This window comes from Monocercomonoides exilis, assembly GCF_001643675.1.
Source record: "Monocercomonoides exilis strain PA203 chromosome Unknown scaffold27-1312184, whole genome shotgun sequence".
Lineage (NCBI taxonomy): Eukaryota > Preaxostyla > Oxymonadida > Polymastigidae > Monocercomonoides > Monocercomonoides exilis.
In genome coordinates, this window is record NW_027150572.1 from 1,182,240 (window position 1) to 1,203,524 (window position 21,285).

The 21,285-nt window shown below is 36.2% G+C and overlaps 8 protein-coding genes across 8 annotated transcripts; 6 read left to right on the forward strand and 2 right to left on the reverse strand.

The window, feature by feature from the left end:
- Nucleotides 1–44: 44 nt before the first annotated feature.
- MONOS_12498 (uncharacterized protein) lies at nucleotides 45–989 on the forward strand (the record flags this gene model as incomplete). Its single annotated transcript, XM_067865123.1, has 1 exon — nucleotides 45–989. The coding sequence occupies one exon, from the start codon at nucleotides 45–47 to the stop codon at nucleotides 987–989; it is 945 nt and encodes a 314-aa protein (XP_067726077.1).
- Nucleotides 990–1,316: 327 nt separating this feature from the next.
- On the forward strand, nucleotides 1,317–1,829 carry MONOS_12499 (uncharacterized protein; the record flags this gene model as incomplete). The annotated part of the gene is made up of 1 exon (XM_067865124.1): nucleotides 1,317–1,829. The coding sequence occupies one exon, from the start codon at nucleotides 1,317–1,319 to the stop codon at nucleotides 1,827–1,829; it is 513 nt and encodes a 170-aa protein (XP_067726078.1).
- A 75-nt stretch (nucleotides 1,830–1,904) lies between these two features.
- MONOS_12500 (uncharacterized protein) lies at nucleotides 1,905–2,657 on the forward strand (the record flags this gene model as incomplete). Its single annotated transcript, XM_067865127.1, has 2 exons — nucleotides 1,905–2,229; nucleotides 2,296–2,657. The coding sequence occupies 2 exons, from the start codon at nucleotides 1,905–1,907 to the stop codon at nucleotides 2,655–2,657; spliced, it is 687 nt and encodes a 228-aa protein (XP_067726079.1).
- An 888-nt stretch (nucleotides 2,658–3,545) lies between these two features.
- On the forward strand, nucleotides 3,546–4,085 carry MONOS_12501 (uncharacterized protein; the record flags this gene model as incomplete). The annotated part of the gene is made up of 1 exon (XM_067865128.1): nucleotides 3,546–4,085. The coding sequence occupies one exon, from the start codon at nucleotides 3,546–3,548 to the stop codon at nucleotides 4,083–4,085; it is 540 nt and encodes a 179-aa protein (XP_067726080.1).
- Nucleotides 4,086–9,131: 5,046 nt separating this feature from the next.
- On the reverse strand, nucleotides 9,132–9,509 carry MONOS_12502 (uncharacterized protein; the record flags this gene model as incomplete). The annotated part of the gene is made up of 1 exon (XM_067865129.1): nucleotides 9,132–9,509. The coding sequence occupies one exon, from the start codon at nucleotides 9,507–9,509 to the stop codon at nucleotides 9,132–9,134; it is 378 nt and encodes a 125-aa protein (XP_067726081.1).
- Nucleotides 9,510–14,892: 5,383 nt separating this feature from the next.
- On the forward strand, nucleotides 14,893–15,258 carry MONOS_12503 (uncharacterized protein; the record flags this gene model as incomplete). The annotated part of the gene is made up of 1 exon (XM_067865130.1): nucleotides 14,893–15,258. The coding sequence occupies one exon, from the start codon at nucleotides 14,893–14,895 to the stop codon at nucleotides 15,100–15,102; it is 210 nt and encodes a 69-aa protein (XP_067726082.1). The 3' UTR covers nucleotides 15,103–15,258.
- Nucleotides 15,259–15,786: 528 nt separating this feature from the next.
- MONOS_12504 (uncharacterized protein) lies at nucleotides 15,787–16,119 on the reverse strand (the record flags this gene model as incomplete). The annotated part of the gene is made up of 1 exon (XM_067865131.1): nucleotides 15,787–16,119. One exon carries the CDS (start codon nucleotides 16,117–16,119, stop codon nucleotides 15,787–15,789), a length of 333 nt encoding a protein of 110 aa, XP_067726083.1.
- A 1,103-nt stretch (nucleotides 16,120–17,222) lies between these two features.
- On the forward strand, nucleotides 17,223–17,441 carry MONOS_12505 (uncharacterized protein; the record flags this gene model as incomplete). Its single annotated transcript, XM_067865132.1, has 1 exon — nucleotides 17,223–17,441. The coding sequence occupies one exon, from the start codon at nucleotides 17,223–17,225 to the stop codon at nucleotides 17,439–17,441; it is 219 nt and encodes a 72-aa protein (XP_067726084.1).
- Nucleotides 17,442–21,285: the final 3,844 nt, after the last annotated feature.

Here is a 21,285-nt window from a genome sequence, read left to right on the forward strand (position 1 = left end):
GGGTAGGAATGCTCAGGTTTTCGCTTTCAGACAGCTCCAAAAGCATGGCTTCGATGGGAGCTTCACGAATTTCAAAGAAAGAAGGAGGTCAATACAAGTCCTTCCACAGCATGCCCCAGCACCAGCTGGGAGAGTGGCATCGATCACAGTTCCCATTCCCCAAGCTCCACCGAGGATACAGGGAGGATCAGCAACTGGAACAGCTACGTGATCGAGCCAACGGGCTTAGAAGAAGCAGAGAGAGAAGAGAGAGAAGCACTTTGCTGCAAGACGGAGATGGACAGAATGCTGTCGAATACCGAGAAAGTGACAATGCCAAGGTGTGTCCTATTCAATCGACAGATAGTTACAAGAACGGAACCCGCAGAAGTTTGCGAGAACATCGAAGATGTACTGAGCCCGTTCGATTGAGAAAAGAGAATAAATCAAGGAATCTCGAGAGACTACGAGATGGGAACATGGAGAGAGAACACAGAAGGAGACTCCGTATATTCCAGCAGGACAAGACAGAAGAACGATCGGAAATCCGGGAAGGAGGAAGAGAAAAAAGTATTGAGAGCTTCTCGGACTGTCTTCGAGTCCCCAATTGGGAGTTTTCAGGAACAAAACTTGTGGAGAGCTATTGTAGATATTCTCGAAGAAGAAGAGAATACACAGACGCAACTTGGCCACAAGACGCCAGGAGTGAGGGAGAGTATAGTGATTGGACCGTTGAAGGAGCCTCTTCCTGGGAGACTAGTGAACAGGCTGAGCGAGTGGAAGAAGATTGGGGGAGACAAACTAGTGAGCCGTGGTATAAGAGCTCGATGGAAAAGTCCCCAATCCCCAATCTCATTCAAGGAGAGAAAACACAGACAAGATTTTCGTGGGACGACGGAAATGATGAACAATTATTTATCCCTCTTGGAGGAGGAATTGAAGGAAGGAGTGGTGAAGCCCATACTGGAGTCGGAGGTGAAGTGGTTCAACACAACATTCATGGTGATTAAGAAGAACGGAAAGTGGAGGAAGATTCTGGATTGCAGTGTGTTGAACGAGGAAGAACTGGGAAAATAGTTAAAGATGGATTCCCGGGAAACAGCGGTGGAACTCCTGGAGGAGAACGACTGGATGACTACTCTCGACATATCGAGTGCTTATCAACATGTCAAAGTGGACGAGCAATTCAGTCCCTATCTGTGCTTCAGCTTTCAAAGTCAATGCTACGCTAACGTAGGGATGTCCTTTGAAGCAAAGGATGCGCCCAGAGTATTCACGAAGATAATGAGAAAAGCGGCGTCATATATCAGAGAAAAGTGGAGAGTGAAGCGAGTAATATGTATGGACGACACACTCCTCATGCACCCAGACAAGGAAGTTTTGAGATTGATCTCACAGGAGATAGCCCAGTTCCTGAGAGATCTGGGCTGGAATCTGTCGGAAGAGAAACTGAAATTGGAACCCACAAGGAGCGTGGAGTTTTTGGGATGGTTGTGGAACTCAGAGAAGATGGAAGTGACACTCCAAGAAAGGAAGAGAGTGCTGCTCCTGGAGGATGTGCGTACCTGGATAGCACTGGCAAAGAAGAGGAGTGGACTGAACACGAGAGACTTAGCAGCACTACTCGGGAGGCTGAACTTCGTGAGACTGCAACACCCACCAGCGAGTTTGTGGATGAAGCGCATGCAATACGTGCTGAGGCAGGCAATAGCCCGCGGAGGCTGGAATGGAGCGGTGATACCCAACCCAATGTTGTTGGGAGAGTTTACACATTGGAGGAGAACACTGCTCGAGAACAGACCAAGGAGTCTGAAGAGAAGGAACAGACCAACAGAATTAGCAACGGATGAGTCAGAGCTGGGATGGGGTGCAGTGTTAACAGTTCCGATTCTGAGCAGAGAGGAGAAGATATATGCCCATGGAAGATGGACCCTCCAGGAGAGTGCGTTAGCGATGAACGAAAAAAAGTCCAGAGCAGTGTTGAGGACTATAGGAAGGAAAGGAGCATGGCTGCAACAACAGAAGATAGATCATATTCGTCTGAAGACAGACAATATGTCCACGAGATGGACGATACAGCAGAAGAGGGGAGTGCCATCGCTCATTCCAACACTGAGAGCATTAGAGAAGAAATTGAACAACCTGGACATTACGATACAAACAAAACACCTTCCGGGAGGACAGAATACAGAAGCAGATGCACTCAGCCGGATGGCGAAAAAGCCGGACTATGCACTGAGGGGGAAGAAAGTCGCAGAGATATTGCAAATAGTCTCAGCGAGAACACTTGATTCAATTTCAAAACTGATTGCTCAGGTTCCCTGCGGAAGTACTTGGAGACTATCCTCTCAGAGAAGGAAGAGAGAGATAGAAACGCAAGAAAACGAGATAGTGACAGTCCACCCGTTCCTGAGAAATATTGGACGGAACCTGAAAGAGAAGATGAACGAATCTCAGAGGGAACTAACGATTCTGATTCTGCCAGCCTGGCGGGGGCAGACCTGGACCCCGCTTCTGCAGCCTGGGCATTTGATAAAGACGCTGGGGACCTTTCAGGAGTGCATGACACAGTGAGCGAAGATGAGAAGGGAAGGCTGGAAATAACCCCCCGGAGAGGAAATAAGCGTAATTCTGGAGAGGAAAATATCCCAGGAATGGACATCTTCCTAACATTGTGAGAACACGTTTGAGCAAAGGACATAGCAGCAGCAATATTGAGAAATCAGAGGAGAGAAAAAGATACGTGGAGAGAGCTGCGAAGATTCAAGCAATTCCTTGATAGAGAGAGCATGGATGATACGGACACTCTCACAAACAAAGGTGCAAAATGGATTATGGCAGAGTTCACTGAAACACTTTCGAATACGAACTTCTCAAGTGGAGTGATTCATCAGACAGTTCACAAAGTTCTGGATTCTATTTCCCTTTTCAGAGAGACTAAGATGTATGTAAAAGATATTGATTCATTTCCTAAAAATTTATGTTAGAGATAAGCCGAGGTGGGGCAAACAATATAAATCAACGCAGGAATTTACCATAAAAACAAAAGGGGGAAGACACCACATATAACTCAACAGACACACAAGCACCACAGAGGAGAGCCTCTATCCTCACAGAAATTTTGTTACGTTTGAGCCAGCTGAGCTGGAGAGATTGAGAGGGGAGACAACGATGCTTAAAGATAACTTTGTCCAGACACAAGTATGAGCCAAGATGTCGGGAGGGGTGAAGGTTAAGGTTATCATAAACAGACATCCAAACACACGTATTGATTCTGTTTTAGCGCTCCAACGTTGGATGGATTATACAAAGACAACTTTAAAAGACGAACATGTGTGGTTCGATATTAGTGAGAATCAACCTGCAAATTTGCAGAGAATCAAAGAAGAGTTAACAGCGATTCTGAGAGAGAACGGAATACCCGACTCATTCACCGCGTGCTCGATTTGACATGAAGTGATAACACACTTTGCAAGACAACAAGATGCAGATTGGAAGGCGATCAATGCTTATGCGAGATTGGCACCAAGTTCGAGAGTGGTGCAGGAATATAATACAGTTTTCCGATGCAAGACACAAAATGGATCCTGGAGACAATCAGCGGCCCAGCACCTCGGATTGGAGAAGAAAACAAGCCTGATAAGAGTGGAGAAGCGAAGGAGGGAAGGCTCAAGATTGCAGATAAAGATTGGAAAGATCGCACCGAGGAATTACAAAAAGCGGGATTTGAAGAAGGGAAGAAGCTTACGAGAAAGCGATCAAGAGGAAGAAAGAAGCTGCCGAATGGAGAAGTGAGAAGAGGTGAAATGGCTCAGTCACGAAGCTCAACACCCCGACAACCGAGTCGCCAGAAGATACCCTCCATTATACCCAGAAACATCAGTGAGCTGACTGGAGAGAAGGATCCAACTCCACTGAAGAAGAGAGGAAAAGATCGGAAGAGGCGTAGTGGAAGAAGAATTGGACAGATAGGTAATGACACGGAAAATGCAGGGGCCAGGCCTCTGTCGCTTCAGAAATACACCAAGAGATGCAGGGTGAAGAGCAGGAGTGCAGCACCATCACACGTACGCTCTCAACTCATCCGCCGCACTAGAGCGTGCTAGGAAGGGGGTTTTTGATCACACATACGGAAAGAAAAGGGATTTCGAGACTCATTATTGAGGAGCAAACCTGCTCCTTGCGTTTGTAGATTCTCTCCATTGCGAATTGATAAAAACGCAGCGAGACAAGTTTGCTCCGAGATAATACAAATGGAGATGGAGAGACTCAAAGAGGCTGGGTGCGTAAGAGAGAAACATATTAGGAAGAATATGAAGAGGAAAAGGGGGAGATAGCAGAGGAGATAGAAAAAGAATAACCGAACAGAAAGATCCAGCACGCCTAAACCTGTGTTGAGAAACAGGGAATGAATAAAAAGTATTTAGAAGGATCCTACTCCTTTTTTTGGTGTCGAACAAATGCAAGGAGAAGAATCAGACTGACCCACACAATGCGTGGTGGGTGGATTAGCTCTGCTGGATTAGCAGAAGAGCGGGAGGCCGAGCACATCACATGCAGTTTTCTTTTCCACGCCTCGTTAAAGCAAGAGTGGTTTTTCTTTCTGCTCCGTTTTGAGCATTCGCCTCTCCGAATCCCTGTACAGCCTGCAGGAGACAGCTCCGAGTGTCAACGTCCCCTACCCTCTGGTCTTCAAGAACATGGAAAAAGGCGAAGTCTGTTGTGAAGTGAAGCGGACAATGCATTATTTTATTTCACAATTTTTTATGTTATTGTTTTGTTTTTATCTCGCCCCTTTTTTTCCACTTCATATTTGGGAGGGCGAAGTTCTCACTTAAACCACCCATGATTTAAATTATTGCTCATTATTTCGGAGCAAACCTGTCTCTCTGCGTTTATAATTAAATTTGTTTTCACAATAGAAATATTCAATAAAATGAATGAAATGATTGCAGAAAAGAAACTTTCGATGGAAAATGCATTATTCTTGCTGAAACATATTGGGTATTTCATCGCATTGAAAAATATACTGATCGAAGGCTTTGAATATTCTTTGCTGAAAGCAAGATTTGAGAAGATAATATTTGAGGAATATGAAAAAGGAGATGGAATGGATGAAAATCGGCTGGTTGATCTTTTCGAATGTTTTTTGATATTATGTTTTAACTGTATTTTTGATGAGTCACTTTTAATCTGTGTGCCTTGTCTGCTGAATGTTGCGTTGAAGAAAGAAAAAGACGAGGAGACTCAAAAAGAAGTGGAAATGGCTCTTTTGGTGCTGAGTTGTCATGATGAATTTTATGTTTGAGCACTTTTTTTCTTTTTTGACGTTTCTGATTTTTATTTCAATTTTTTATTTGAAACAGCCAGAAGAAATGTATATGAATGAAACAAAAGAAATCATTCAGTATCATCAAGAACATCACAATTTGACGCAACTTGCATATCAATCTGCTTGGAGGATTTTGATTATTCTATCGCTCAGCACAAATTACATTGTAGACGTTATTGCGGATGAGATGAATTTTGTGAGAGAGGCAAGAAGAGAACTGGAAGAATTGGCAAAGTGTGTTGATTGGAAGAGAGAAAAAGAAGAGAAAATAAAAGGAAAAGGGAGGAAAGAAGAACTTGTTTTGTTGAGATGGCTTTCTTCGATTTTCAGTTTGTTTCAAACGAATATATCGACGAATGAAGAATTTGCTGGACTTATCAGCAGTCTTGTTCAGGTATTTAGGTCTGCGAAGGATGAATGCAGAGAAGCAAGCAACTGGTGCATTTATTTATTTGAAGAAGTTGCAAAAAATAGATCTGTGGTGGTTGAAAACTTGCTGAAAGACAAGGCAACTGATGCTGTTTTGGAGGAGATTCAGCGGCCAACGTTGAACGAAAGAGTGGTATTTGAATGCTTGGAATTCTTCATCCATATTTCAAAGGAATTGAAAGAAAAAGAAGAAAAAGAAGAAGAAGAAGAAGCGAAAAGAAAGGCAATGATACTGGAGTTGTTTGAAAGACTGGAAGAAGAAGGATACGAAGATATCATCATAAGCATTCAAAAAAATATTAGTTACATTTTTAAAGATGATGACGTATTTATTTATCTTTGAATATTTTTGTTTATTTTGTGAATGCTTAAGGAAATGAAGTGCTGTGAATATCGTTGAACCGAAATTCAATTCTTATTTCTTTTTGTTTCATTTCATATGATGAAGTTTATTCTTTTGAGCGGTTTGTTTTCCTTTTTTGATGAAACAAAAAAAAATAAATACAATGATTTAAGCCAACAGTTTTTTTTAGAAATAATATTTCAATTTTTTTACACTCAAATAAATAAAAAAAAAAAAAAAAAAAAAAAAAAAAAAAAAAAAAAAAAAAAAAAAAAAACTGAAAAGGTTTTCTTTTTTTGTGTTCAATTTCTCTTTATCCTCTAGAAAAGAAAATCCAAAGATAAAACACAAATCCAACTACAAAGAAAAACTTTAGAAGTGTTTTATTCTTCAAGTGCAAGTGCTGTCTGTGATTACCTTTTTTGTTTATTCACATTAATTTTTAATGACTTTCCATTTGAAAATGAATCAATAATTCAAAAACAGACGGCATAATGGAATTATATCGAAGTACTCAAAACTTTTATTTTTCTATTGAGACATATTTATTTGTGTATTCTTACAATCTTTATGTTATTTAAAATGCAAGAATATGGCAAGCATTTTTTTTAATGAAAAAATAAAAATTTGGGTGAAACTAACGATTTATTGGTTAGATCAAAAAAAATTCTGTGAAAATGGCGTATCCTGAAGATAAAAAAGATCATAATTTTGAACTTTTGAAAACATTTACTGATGAAGAAAAGGCTTGGAAATTGTTTAATAGATTTGTTTTACAAGACAAACATCCTGAGTGTGCTATTCACCATAAGAGTTTGGCTTTATTGAATGAAAAAGGAACTTAAAGATATTGGATGTGCTTCAAATGTGACAAAAAACGGACAGTTTTCAAAAATACGAGATTAGAAAACAACAAAATTGGCCTGGGCAAATTCTTGTTTATAGTTTTATTTTTATGGCAAGGTCTAATGCAAACTCAAATAAGCTCTATTATGGAAGTTGATCCAAAAATTGTGGGATATTGGAGTAGTGTTTTACGTTTTGAGTACATGAATATCATTAATCGAAACACTATCATGATTGGTGGCGTTGGAAAAACAGTTGAAATCGACGAATGTATTTGGAGAAGAAGAAAGTATAAGAGAGGCTGAAGAAAAAAGCAGATATGGCACAATCTTTTTGAAAAGTCGGAAAACTTTAATGTCGAACCCACAAAAGATCACAAATTCGAAAGCTCAATTTATAGGGAAATTTTTATCTCCAATCATTCACAACATTTTCACAACATTATTCTCAAATGATTTTATGCATTAAAACAAATCACAAACATTTTCCATATTTAAATTTTGTAATGTTTCAGTGATCAATATGAACAATAATCTTAAAAAGATTTGATAATAGAACAGAAACACTTCATTAATATTGAGAATGGATAAAGAAATTAGTTTTTCGTTAAGCTGTATGTATTAATATCTCATTTAAATTCTTTGCAACCAGCCAAATTTTAAAGTTTGACAAAGCGATGAATGTTGTTTATTTAACAAACCAATCACGAAAATTTTTAATTGAATAATGTAACATTCCTTTTCTTGTTGTTTTCAATTCATTTTTGGCTTTATTTGTTTTGAAATCAATATGCATTGTTATTATTAAGCGAAAACTGTGATTTGATGAATTTAATATGAAATAACGAAATGAAAAAGGAAAGAAAAATAAGAATTACAAATTTGGAAATACCTGTGGAATATTTCTACGCTCAAACAATTGTACCAATCATGGAAATTGCTTTTCTATTTGTGTGCGAATTTGTGTTCATTGTTTTATTGGAACCTCCAATCCACAGAAAATTTTTAATAAACAAGTAATCGAAAAGCATTCATTTTCATCTTCTTCCTATTCCACTTTCTTTTCCTTTCCTCTTCCAATACACTTTCTGCAAACGAACCCACTGATGATACGAAACCAATGAACGTTAGCGTTACCGAAACATTCCTTAATAAACACGACCTTGATGACGATGAGCCTGCAAAAAATGATGATGGAGAAGTGCTAGTGAGGGAAAGCCTCAAATACTCACTCAATTTGCTTCACAAATTGTTCTTTTCCTCTATTTTTCTTTTTCTTTTTCTTTTTCTTTCTTTCACTACACCTTCGCTGCCCTCCACTTCACCACCGATGGTTGCCTCAATTTCTCCACCTTGCCACTCTCATCTTTCAATCCTCAAACTTCAACCTCTCTTCTTCTTTTGCTTCGCCTTCGCCTTCGCCTTCTCCTTCTCTTTTTCATTCATCATCATCATCTTCTTCTTCTTCATTGTCAGCTTCTTCTGATAATTCATCTCTCTTGTCTATATGCATTTGCGACAAATCCTATTCACACAAGGGACTTTCCAACAGGTAAAACGGTAGAATACTTTTCTCTTCTTTTGCAGTGAAAAATTGGAATCTTTATCCATTAGGCTACTTGTCTGCGATAAATCATCACATATCAACAATCGTTGGTATCATCTTCAGCACAAAGCAGCAATCCAGCAGTTCAGATAGCCAACATCGACAGCCGCTCAGGTTCTCAAGGTCTTACACTGCGAACTGTTGCATATGACTCCACAGGCCATATACATATTGACTCTTCCACTTCCACCAACTTGGAAGAGCAGCAGCATCCGCAGTCGCTCCAAACTTCACAAGACAACGGTGCATCTTTTGCAATCCAGGAGCAGAATGAATCATTTCATTCTGAAGTTTCTTACCAAAATCAGATGGCGTGCGCGCATCAGTCTGCTCCTCCTCTGCTATCAATTCCACTGTCAAATGAGTGATGAAATGAATTGGGGAAAGAATACTTTTGTGGAAGCGGAAGCGTATGTGGCGTTGGTGGCGACGAAGATCAAAGAGATGAAGCAGGCATTGTGGCTTTAAGAACACCGACTCTCATTCATTTGTATACGGAATCGCCGAATTAGCAGGCACATCCTGAACAGGGAGAATGTTTGTGGAGGAAGGGAAAGCAGCAGCTGGAAGATGGGGGGAAGTGAAACCAAAGAGACTTCAGAAAGGCAGAGAGAAGTGATTGAATGGCTGGTTGAGATGATGGTTTGAGTTTGTTTGGAGAGGAAAAGAGTCAGATGATTTTGGGAGTGTTGAAGAAGAAGAGGAAGAAGAGGAAGAAGAGGAAGAAGAGGAAGAAGAAAAAATAGAAGGCTGAACAATAAAATACCCATGATGTGCGGAGGGATCAACAAGCGCATTCACATAGCGGTAGCCTTGTTTGTGCTGATAAGTGTTCTCATGAAATTCAAACGGTGTAAATACAACAAGAGAATCGGAAAGAGGAGTAAAAGAAAGCTGAGGCTGTATCACAATGTCATTAATAGCAACGCCAGCTCCACCTCCAGAAGAAGCAGCAGCAATATCCACATCTTCCATTGCTTCTTCGCTTCTTAACTGATTTGCAGGATTTTTGGCTTTTCGGCAGAGTGTGTGCTTTTATATTCATTCCCATTGTAATCTTCTCTGTAAGATTTATTGGATTTGTGGGTATTGGAGGGCGTGACATTTGATGGACCACGCGATGGATTCTGCACAACCACAAAACGAAGAGGATAGAGTGGGGTAAATGAGGAGTTGGCATCTGATAGAGGTTCTTTAGAAGAAGAAGAAGAGAAAGAGGAAAAAGCAGAAAAAGCAGAAGCAGAAAAGGCAGACAATGCAAACGGATGTTCTGAAGTCGAATGACTCAAGCGAATCGAATCTGAGAGAGGCACTTTCGAGCCACTCTACTGATGCTGCAGTGCAAAATGCTCGTTTTCTTCGTCGTTCACTCTCTGTCTCCTGTGCTTCTTTAGCGTTCTCTGCCTTCTTAGCACACTTTGCTCTTCTTCTTCTGCCTCTCATCCGACTTCATTTCCCAAGTTGAGGATTATCTCGCTGTCATACAGAATTCCCATCTCATTCACTTCTCTCTCTACAAACACCAGCCCCGCTTTCTTCAACAGCCTCACTTGCTCATACTGCAGCTCCTCCTTCTCTCTTTCTTCTCTCCCTTCGCTCCTCTCTCTTCCCACTGTTCCTCCTCTTCCTCCTCCTCCGTTACCATCTCCTCCTTTGCTGATTCCTCTATCACTTCCTCCTTATCCATCTCCTCTCCTTCTCCCTCTGGTTTTGCATCAGGTTTCTCTCGCTCATCATCGTCGTGAACCCGCCGTCCGCACAAACAACCAGAATGTCCTCTTCTTTCCTCCTCCTCTTCTTCCTATCCTTCTCTGACGCTTCTGCATCTGCCTTTGTCTCTGCGTTGCCTTTCTTGTCGCTCCAATTTTCAACATCATGCAAACAGAATCCTCCTCTCTCGTCGTCTGCTTCCCCATCAACCTCTTCTTCTTCTTATTCCTCATTTACCTCGTCTTCTTCGTTGTATCTATCACAGGAGCTTGTCTCTTCCTCTGCTCTTAGCTTCATCAGCCTAAGAGACTCAATGCTTCCATTCAACAAACATTTTTCTGCTTTTTCAGCTTCATCAGCTCGTGAAAGCACCGCGACCTTCGTCTTTCTAACTCTTTGACCCTGGACGAAAAAGAGGAGAAGGTGAGTGGAGGTGACGTTGGTGTAGAAGACGATGCAGTGGGGATCAGGAGATGGATTGAAGGTGTGTTGAGGAGTGGGGAGAGGAGAAGCGAAAGGAGCAAGATGATGTGAACACATTATGTGGAAGCCGGTATCTGTGTGTTGCGGAGACAGAACCTGGACAGATGAGTTAGAAGGGGTGACATTTGGAGATTGGGAGCGAAATGGATTGGATGACGGTGGCGGTGGTGATGATGATGAGGATGAGAAGAAGAAGAAGAAGAAGTGGAAGAAGAATGAAAAAAATGAAAAAAAGAATTATTAGCAGATAAAATAGAAGAAGATAAAAGAGAAGATGATGAAGAAGATATCATTGATAAGAATGAAGCAGAAGGAGAAGAAATATGACTGGAGAAGGAAGAAGAAGAAAAAGAGGAGGTAGATGAAGAAGAAGAAAGCAAATGAAACTTCCTCGTCACCTTTTTTGACATTCTGCATTGTTTCCATAGACACTGCAATGATATATTCATCCAAATGCAAGACACAACTTGTAATTAACCAGTAACCTCCAATATACCACTCACGCAATTTAAATAATTTCATTACTAATTCCGCTCCATTCAGAGCGATAGCAGCGCCTTCTTCAAAGCAAAGCCTGGGTAAGCCTGTGGAATATCCAATGGAGTATTTTTTTCTCTACCGAATGATGGCGGAGATATGCTGTTTGAGCTTTTCACATTTGAAGATGATGAGAATGTGCAGTGTTGCTTGAAATTCAACGAAGGAGCGAAAGATTGCTGTAGGAAAAGAATTCCAAGGAATTCTAGCTAATCACAGCGAGCGATACGCTAACCAAAGCCGTGGCGAAGAAAAGAAGGACACTAACAAAAATTTTCTGATTCAAACAAATCTTCTGAGTTCTACAGCTCTGCAAGCTCAGCGCACAGTGGCAGATGAGCCTCTTCTCATCTTCTTTTCCGTGCAATATCACATTCAACTTTTCCATATCCGAATAGATTGCCATCTTCTATTTATTATGTGTTTCATAAAGAAACATTGACAACGAGTTTCTTTGTTTAGAATAAAACCTTCTTTTATGCGTCCAGCCTTCAAACTGTTTTTTTTTTTTTGTCAATCGAGTAGAAACAAAGAATAATGAATGTGTAATAACCATTTGTCCTTAAATTATTGTTGTTTATAAAAAAAACTGCAAAAAAAAATGCAACTAACATATCTGAACTTGAATCAAAGGATTGGTTTTTGCAAATATGAAAAATGTTTGTTGGTTAAAATTTTTCAACAAATATAATGAAATAAGTGTTCACTGCGACAGAAAACATTCAAACAGAAACATAATGCATTTTAAAATATGCGTAATTTATGTATCCATAAGAAATTAACAAAATAAACCATTGTTGCATTGTGGATAAGAGAAAATCGGAAAAGTTCATTCAAAATATTTCATTTTGGTGTTTATTTTCATGAATGCAATTTTGGTTCTTCGAAAACTTATGAAAAGTGAAATTAATGTTGATATTGTAATTTGCACTTCAATGGAACATAGTTGTTAAATGTTATATTATTTATTATTTGAAAAAAAGCAAATGTCAGACGATCTCTGATTTTTCAAAAAGAATTTCTGACCCGTTTCTTTTATTCTGTATGCATGATGCCCATCTTGAGAATCATTCTTACACACGGTTTGCTTTTGGAATTATGACAATTCTGAAAAAAAGCTTTCAAAAGTATTGTTATTTATCCAAGATCAATTTTTAATTGTTTCTGTAGGGACTAGACGAATGGGAAATAACAAGATAATCTAACAATAATGTGGCGTTCATGTGCAAATTTGATTATCCATGAACGAGTTTCAAAAATGATTTGTTTTGATAAACTTTTTCCTATCCGCAGAGAGATTAATGACGGAATGAAGAGTATTTTATATATTTCAAGTTACTCACTCTGAATATAAAAGAAATGCTCTCGTTTTTCTAGGATTGTGCCTTCAGCAACATGTTTCACTTTTCTAATTCTTTATTTGTATTTCTATTCTTTTTATTGAAAAAAAAATATTATCATAGTTGGAAACAGGAAAACTCTTTTGAAAATGGAAGGTGATTAAAGAAAAGAAATGCGGAACTACTAGCTGTACATGCGCCTGCCAAAGTATTCACTGTTCAAATCGGATCCTATTTTGAATCAATTATTATGAATGTGTTCCCAACATGTTCAATAAATTCATTCCGACTATACTTAGGGAATCCCTCATTTTCTTCTTCTTTCTCACATTCTTCTTTCACAGAATCTACTGTTATTTCTCTGGAAAAGTCGCAGGCTTCCGAGTGCTCGGATTCAAAGCTTTCACCTGAGTGACATCGAAACCACAAACAGGCTGAATATCTAAGGAGACAACACATTGGGATGAAATCGAGCACGGAGCAATGGAGCATAAAATCCAGCGGAACAGATGTGGCTTGTGCGACACCAGGCCAACTTTTTGATATGATGAAACAAAAAAACATTTTCGTGTGGAAGAACCCAGGTTGGGGCAGTTCGAATACAAGAAATACTTTCAAAGGAGAAGAAAGTTTCGATCGAGGGATAAAGGAGAAGCCATAATGCTTAGGGTTTGTTTGCAATTGATGAGATTGACAGGATACTGAACTTTGGATTCGTTCCAAACGTGGAGATGCTAATTTAATTCGCCTTTCGATTGGTTCGGGATGCTTCTAGATGTGGCAATAAAGACGGAGAAAGTGAGGATTGATCAGTACAGAGCGTATTTTTGGTGTTCAGTTCCAAAGCAAAGCTTATCTTCACATACTCACCAGCCGTCGCGATTTCAAATAAGCTTTTGGACTTCTTTTTCTTTATTATTACATGGCTCAACGACCACGTCCATCAACCTTTCCTCGGCGAGTTTGAACCTTCAGTCATTTTGTTCTTTGTCATACTGCTGTTGTATGTCAACCACATGCGACGCAATTTCTATCTCTGAAGCCCAATTCTGTTTATGATGATCATGTTGGTTCATATATGTTTGCGATTTCATCTGGTGTGAAGTGCAGTGTTATGGCAACCTCGTGTGAGGAGTTCGGTGGAATTATTGGAGAGTGTTCAAGGACTTTTGAGAAATCTCCAAATTGTTCGTCATCTTTTCTGACAAGAAGGCCTAGGCTAACGTTCTTTGTGTGTGCAGTTGAAGTCTTTCCGCTGTCATTAATCGCATGGCTATATCACCAAGGCTGATGGGGAACAGACACTGAAGTCGTTATAAATGTGTTCCATTAAGGTATTTTTACTACCGATTTTTACAACGTAATACATTGATTATCCGCATATAGAACCGATTATTGATATGTTTGCCCTGACGAAAACAGAGACTAACGTTTATTGTTCTGGAAGAACATATTGATGCATACGAGGACGTATATGCGTTGCATTGCATTTCAAAACATAAGAGTTCTCCCTGAGATGATAGAAAGGAAGAGCTGATTTCGTTACGATCACGTTTCAGCCACTTCAGTAGTGCAGATGATATGAGCAGTTTGAAATGATGGTTCAGAACAGATTGTGGCTGTTTCATGTTAACTGATTTCATTCTTCATATATGTTGCTTGTCTGCAAGCAAAAAACTTGAGGAAGAAGAAACAGATGATTTAAACAGAGCTGAATGAAGGAGAGAAGTTTTGTGAGGAAGAAGATGATGAGGATTCAAAAGACGAAAAAAAAGAAGAGGAAGGAGGAAAATTATTGAAAAAGAAGCTGAAAGAGGAAGAAAGAAACATAAAGAGAAAAAGGAAAGAAAATATGATGAAGAAGCAGTTATTTACGGAATAAAGTTAAAAGAATGGTTGGAGAAGAAAGTTTGGAAGAATGTGTTGATTATGTTGCTTCAAACAAAATCACAAAAAATTGGAAACAAAAAGAAACTCAAAACGTTTGCGTTTATCACATGTGCCATTGAGATAAAGACTTTGTTCTTTGTAGTGAATGAGCACATTCGTTCAGTGAGTCAAAGCTTCATATCACTGCTTCCATCACAGCAAGGCAGAAGAAACTTTTACGGATCTTGTTATTTGGGTATGCATTGTTCAGCGTTCGTGCTTTCGTAAAGTAAAATTCAATGGACACATTTGTTGAGAATCTGACATGTTCAGCGTTTTATTTCCAACAACTGTTACAGAGCAACCGAAGGTTGTCGCCAGAGAAGTGGTCTCTGTTGTGAACAGAGAACGAAACAGAAATGAAGGAAGCATTGGAAGAGGCAAAGAAAGAAGCATTAGAAAAGGACGGAGCTTTGGAAGTCGAAGTGAATGCAGGAGAAGAAAAAGAGGTGGACGAGAAGGAAGAAGTTTTGATTTTGGATGTGGAAACGGAGGATGTGTATCGAATGGAGGCTTTAACGAAAGAAAGAGTGGAGAGTGCGGATGAAAATGAAATAAAATATATCTAATTTTTTTGAAAATGATTCTGTGTCATTTTGATTTAGCACTTTATCAACTTGATCATGCATATTTTGCATTAATCATATATTTTCAATTTCACCAATATTAAAAAACATATTTTTTCGAAGTTTACAATAATAACAAGAATTAGCTTTATTAAAAAATAGAGGCTTTGTTTAAAAAAAAAACATAGACATAAACATAATTATGTATTGCTCAAAAAAATTGGACATTCTTTGCTAAAAATAAAATATAGTAAGTTCCGCGCAACATACGAACTCTTTAAACTCGATATCTGATAAAAGATGAAATGCGAAAAAATTCAGAACCAAACTGTGTTGAGAGAAACTCTCTCGAAAAAATAAATGAAAATATTGAGGTAGATTTGAAAACAAAAATACTTTCTTAACAAAGAACAATTATCACCAGCATTCAATCCACTTTTCACACTTTGAACTTCCATTGATGAACGAAGTTTCCAAAGTTAGGCTTTGCTTGTCATTCTGTGTTTTTTCCTTTAGGTATATTGAATCCTATATCTTCACTATCTCTGCTCTTTCCCAAAAATGTCCAAAAAACAAATGCTGCAGCTCGCTCAGCATCAACCACTCTCACGCTTCTGACGGTGTGTGCGCTTCAACAGACACAAATTTTGTCATTATCCCAACTGCACAAGATTGGCCTCTCCTGATTCACAATCTTCTGCCCAGCCACAACTGCCTCATATTCTTTAATGGGATCTGGAGCGTCAGGCACTCCCACAGCATCATCCAAATTGAGAATGCCCCCTTCTCCTTTGTCGCTCCCATATTCTTGTTCTCCATCAACTCTGGCGCCTTCCACCGCAAACACTCAAACTGATTGTCTGCATCCTCAAATGCCGATGAAGGCAACTTTGCGTCTCTCCACCTCTTGTTGATCGATGAGCAATCAGAGGAAGATGTGACAATGGTGCAGGTGGACGATGCAGATGAGGTATCTGAGTCTGATGAGAAGTCCGAGTGGAGGGCAATGCAGATCACCATGTGCTCTGAAAACAGCACAATGTGCGGACAAAGAGATGATTGATTGGAGTTTGCTTTCCATTTCGCAAAATCAATGAAGCGCGAGATTGTAAACCTTGAACAGGATCAGGGAAGCTGTTTGTTCTATTTTCCGCAAAGCGCCAATCTCCATCTCCTTCTTCTCATTCCTTTTATAAATCAGCATGAATAGCATAACTATTTGATCCAAAACATACATTTTCCTATGTTGGAAATTGTGTGTAACTTTTCAAAAGATTATAAAAAAGACATAAAAGAATGATTAATTTGTTATTTTCATTTGTTAAAAAATGAATGTAAAAAAATAAATAACTTAAAATAATAATGATAAATAATAGAACATACACGACAAATATAATTTATACACAATCGATTACTCATTTCTGATTCACGCTCCATTTTCAATCAAGTCAATAATTATTCAAATTGTTGTTCATTATTAACGAATAATGAATAGCATTAATCACCAATAAAAGTGTTGTGAATAGATGCTTGTTAAATACACAATGAAAAAAACAAATTCTTCTCATATCAATGAAAATATGAATTGTTTTTGAATTAACAATTTCCCTTTAAAATTTATTTTGCTAAAAGCTATTTTGGTTTGTGGAAAAAAACAAAAAACGATAAATGTATTTTGCTTATGTTGAATATAAAATTAGTGCATTGTCGTTTTTGGATATATTATTATAATTTTCATTAAAAACAATAACGGGAAGATCTCTGATTTTTCAAAAAGATTATGCCATATGGATATTTGGGGGAATTGAAAGAAATGAAGATAAGAAAAATACAAAAAGAAGATTTGTTTTCATTGTTCCAAACAGAAGTTCCGAAACACTTGTTCCTCTTTTAAAATTTCATATCCATCCAGGAACAACGATAATGAGATATGAATGGTGTGAATCCAGCAGATTGAAGGATCATGGCTTCATTCATCAAACAGTGAATCATTCAAAAAATTTTGTGGATCCAATTACACATGGATGTGCAAATGCCGTTGAAAAAACGTGATCGCATCTGAGATATTTTTTCAAAGACATGGCATTAGAGAGAAATATATTGGAGACTATCTTTCTTTTTGAATGGTTAAAAAAACTTTGAAAGTAACTTTTATTGATATTGTGGGATATATTGTCCATGGAAGAGAAAATGAGAGAGAAATTATTGAAGAAGAAGAAGAAATCGAAAATGATGTTCCTGATATAGATGATATAGATGATATTTCTGTTCCAGATGATGACAATACTTCAAGTGATGAGATTTCTGATGGTGCTAATGCATCAAATTGGAGCGACGATTAATTGATTTTTAATTCATTTTAATCATGACCCAAAAGAAAATTTTTTTATAAAATTATTATTTTTCTATTTTTTTCAAATCATCAATTTTATATTCATTAAACATGAAAATAATGAAATAACATGTGTATTAAATAGTTTGACAACATCAAAAATGAAAAAAATTCACTTTTATGTAATCACATCTTTCCACACACACATATTGGTATTGAGTTATTCAAATCACTTTTTTCTGACAAAAAAAGATCATATCAATTTGATGTAAAATTTGTACAGAATGGCTCTATGACAAACAAAACACAAAATATCTTTATCAAAAAAAACAACGAAACTTTTTTTTCTCTATTTCTGAAAATGCTTTGGTGATTGTTTTTGAGATCATTTATTTTTTCTGTGTTTATTTCAGTTCCAAGTTTTATTAGTTTGAGAAGAAAATTTTGATTAATTTGTCAAATGAACTGCAATGGTTTCCGAAAAAAAATCAGAGAAAATGAAAAGACAGAAAAATACATTTGTGTCGTCATTGTAAACTTTGAATTCATCTCTAACATTTTTTTTTTTATGTCAGGATCAAAATTTTTTAAAATGAAAACATCCAACTCCAAAAAGAATCACCAACTCAATTCATTTTTTCATTGTTGTTAAATAACTCATATTATTGTGAGCAAATACATGTGGAATTAAAAAATCCACCTTATTCATTTTCACAGAAAAAATTAAGCACTTTTGATTAATTGTTTTCGGTGAGTTATTTATCATATCCCCTTTTTTTTATCGGGACCTAAAATTTCTGGCTCTCCAGAGCACTTTGAGAAAAAAATAAATAATAGAAAATTATTAATATATTATTATAAGCTATTCCTGAAAATATTTTTTCATATTTTTATTTTAGTGAAAAGATCTGGTATTTTTTGTTTTATTTTTCTGATCAAAGACTTGCTCATATTTTCACGAGCTTTTTGTTTTGAGTGTTTTGAGTTATATCATTGTCTATGAACATAACTCCTTTATGTTTTTGGCTATTTTTCATTGTTAAACACTTCGTTCTTTTATTATTTTTTCCATTTCACTATATTTTGACAAATGGAAGATTTTGTGGTGATAATTGAGTTGCTTTGTTTTTTTATATTGAAAAATAGTTGAAAAAATGATTTAAATGATCACCACAAAGATTTTGAAATGAAAGAATGAAATTTGAAGCAAAAAACGCAAAAATACACAAAAACAAGATTTTTAGTAATAAAATCAAGATCACAAAAAAGTTTAAATTTTCTTCTTTTTGAACACCTTTATGTGTTAATAGTTTTTATATTTAAACTTGAAAAATAATGAAATATTTTGTTTCAATATATGAATTCTTTATTTTGTCAAAATATAGTGAAATGGAAAAAATAATAAAAGAACGAAGTGTTTAACAATGAAAAATAGCCAAAAACATAAAGGAGTTATGTTCATAGACAATGATATAACTCAAAACACTCAAAACAAAAAGCTCGTGAAAATATGAGCAAGTCTTTGATCAGAAAAATAAAACAAAAAATACCAGATCTTTTCACTAAAATAAAAATATGAAAAAATATTTTCAGGAATAGCTTATAATAATATATTAATAATTTTCTATTATTTATTTTTTTCTCAAAGTGCTCTGGAGAGCCAGAAATTTTAGGTCCCGATTAATTTTTTGGGTCCCTATAAATTTCTGACCCTATTATTAAAAAAACACACAAAAAAATGAGTTCATTTATTGACAGATGTGTGATGTCTCAAAACTTGTTGAAAACCAAAAATGAATGTTTCCTGATAAAAAAATCCAATTTAATTTGAATCTGATTTGGTTTTTAAACCGTTGATGGTGAAAGAAAGATTGAATGAATTGTGTATTAAAAAAAGCTTGAAAGAACTTGTTTTCCCGAATGAATCTAAAGACTTTATAGTGGAAAATTTTCCATTATGTTTTGGATGCTTGATATGAAACAATAACAAACAATCGTAATTTTTTAAATATTAATGACATTCGAAAACAAAAAAACCTTTTATGGGAATTTTTTTCCCGCATGGAGAATTTTTTGTGTGCTTGATGTATTACAGTTGACTTCACTCATCATTTCATAGAAAATAACAATCTGATGAATCAAAAGGAGGAAGAAATGTTTTCAGTTTGTTTATTAGGTTATTTTTCTAAAATTTTGAGTCTTCTTTTTTTTTCGAGTTATTGCATCAATTCAAGAAATTGTTTAGCCAAGATATTCTGTTGTTCAATGATGAATTTAAATATTATCTTTCCCAAAGAAATTGTGATAATCAACTTCTTTGTTATTTTGCATTGTCCATTATTGTGTGAATATCGTAAAGAAAAAAATGCATACGAAAAAGAAATGTTTTCGTTTCATGAAACATCAAAAAATTAAAATATGATTCTTGTTTTCAATGATAATTCTTGAAACGTTTTGAACAAAAAGATGGAGGAAATATCGACAAGTGATTGATCAAAAAAATGAAACAAATAATTCAATATTCCATTTCAAGAGCAAGACATGAACAATTCTGTGTTTATTTGAATAATTGCTGACATCACACGGGATGAAGATATAATGTCAACTTTTTTTTCACTGAAATGAAAGATTTTATTGATTTGTCAAATGATTTCAAATTCACATTGATCTTGCATGTAAAATAAAAACCAATTTTCTCAAAAAAGAAATAAATTATCATTTAAAGTTTATATTTTCCTGAATTCTATTCATAATTTCAAAAACATACAAACAGAAATGAAAAATAAAATTAGTATTTATTCTTTATGGATCATTCAGAATAGCAGCTCTTGAAATGTCAATCATCCAATTTTGATTTAAAAAAAAGAATTTTCAAAACGATTTCATTATTTAGAAATATTTCTTTTTCTCTTGATTTCCTATCTTTACAAAAAAACGATTCAGTCACAGATTTTGGAAAAATCCTTTGTTTTTTCATCAGTCAATTTTAGAGATGACAGTTAAAAAATTGTTATTATTGTTCTTATATTTCATTTTTTGATAAAATCTAACATCCATAGAACTGCTTTTAAAAAGAATATAAAAACAAAACTAATTTGTTTACAACAAACTGATAAGCAGAAAAATTGCAACTGTTCAAATATTATGATTTTTTATCACATTATCCAGCAAAAAAGCACTTTTATTCAAAGTTTTCGTTCCTTTTTCCACATAAGTATCATTTATCTATTCTCTTTAAATTTTTAACATTTCAAAAATATTATCTATTTTATTTATTAAAATAAGATGTGTTTTTTTTGTGTATTGTGGACTTCAAACTGTGATTGAATGGAGTTTTTTTCATTAAGGAAAATGAAGAATGAAATATTGAGAATGAACGGTTTTTTCAAAAAAAGGCAACAATGTTTATAGATATCTTTTATTTCATAAAAAAAAAATGAGCCAGAATGAATTCAGGAGAAATGATAATATGCAACACAAATGCGCATTCTATTCAACTTTGTTGAAATTCAATTTCATTATAATTTGTTATGTGACAATTTTAATTTGAAAAACCATAATAGATGTTTTGATCCCTGAAAAATCCAAACAAAAACCTATTTCTGGAGCAGCATCAAAAAAGATAAAATAAAAACAATTTTGCTCTTTCTTTTGCGATGGAGGTGCATCAGCAAAAGGATTTGAATGAGCTGTTTTTCAACGGAAGGAGCATCGTTATATTCGCGTTCAGCCAGAGCTGTTCAACAACCCAAGCAAACAAAATTCGGAAGAGTTGCAAAGCACTAAAGCAGAGTTTAATGACATTACCCCTTTGAGCAGTCAGAGCAAAATTGCTGTCAACAGTGGAGCAGATG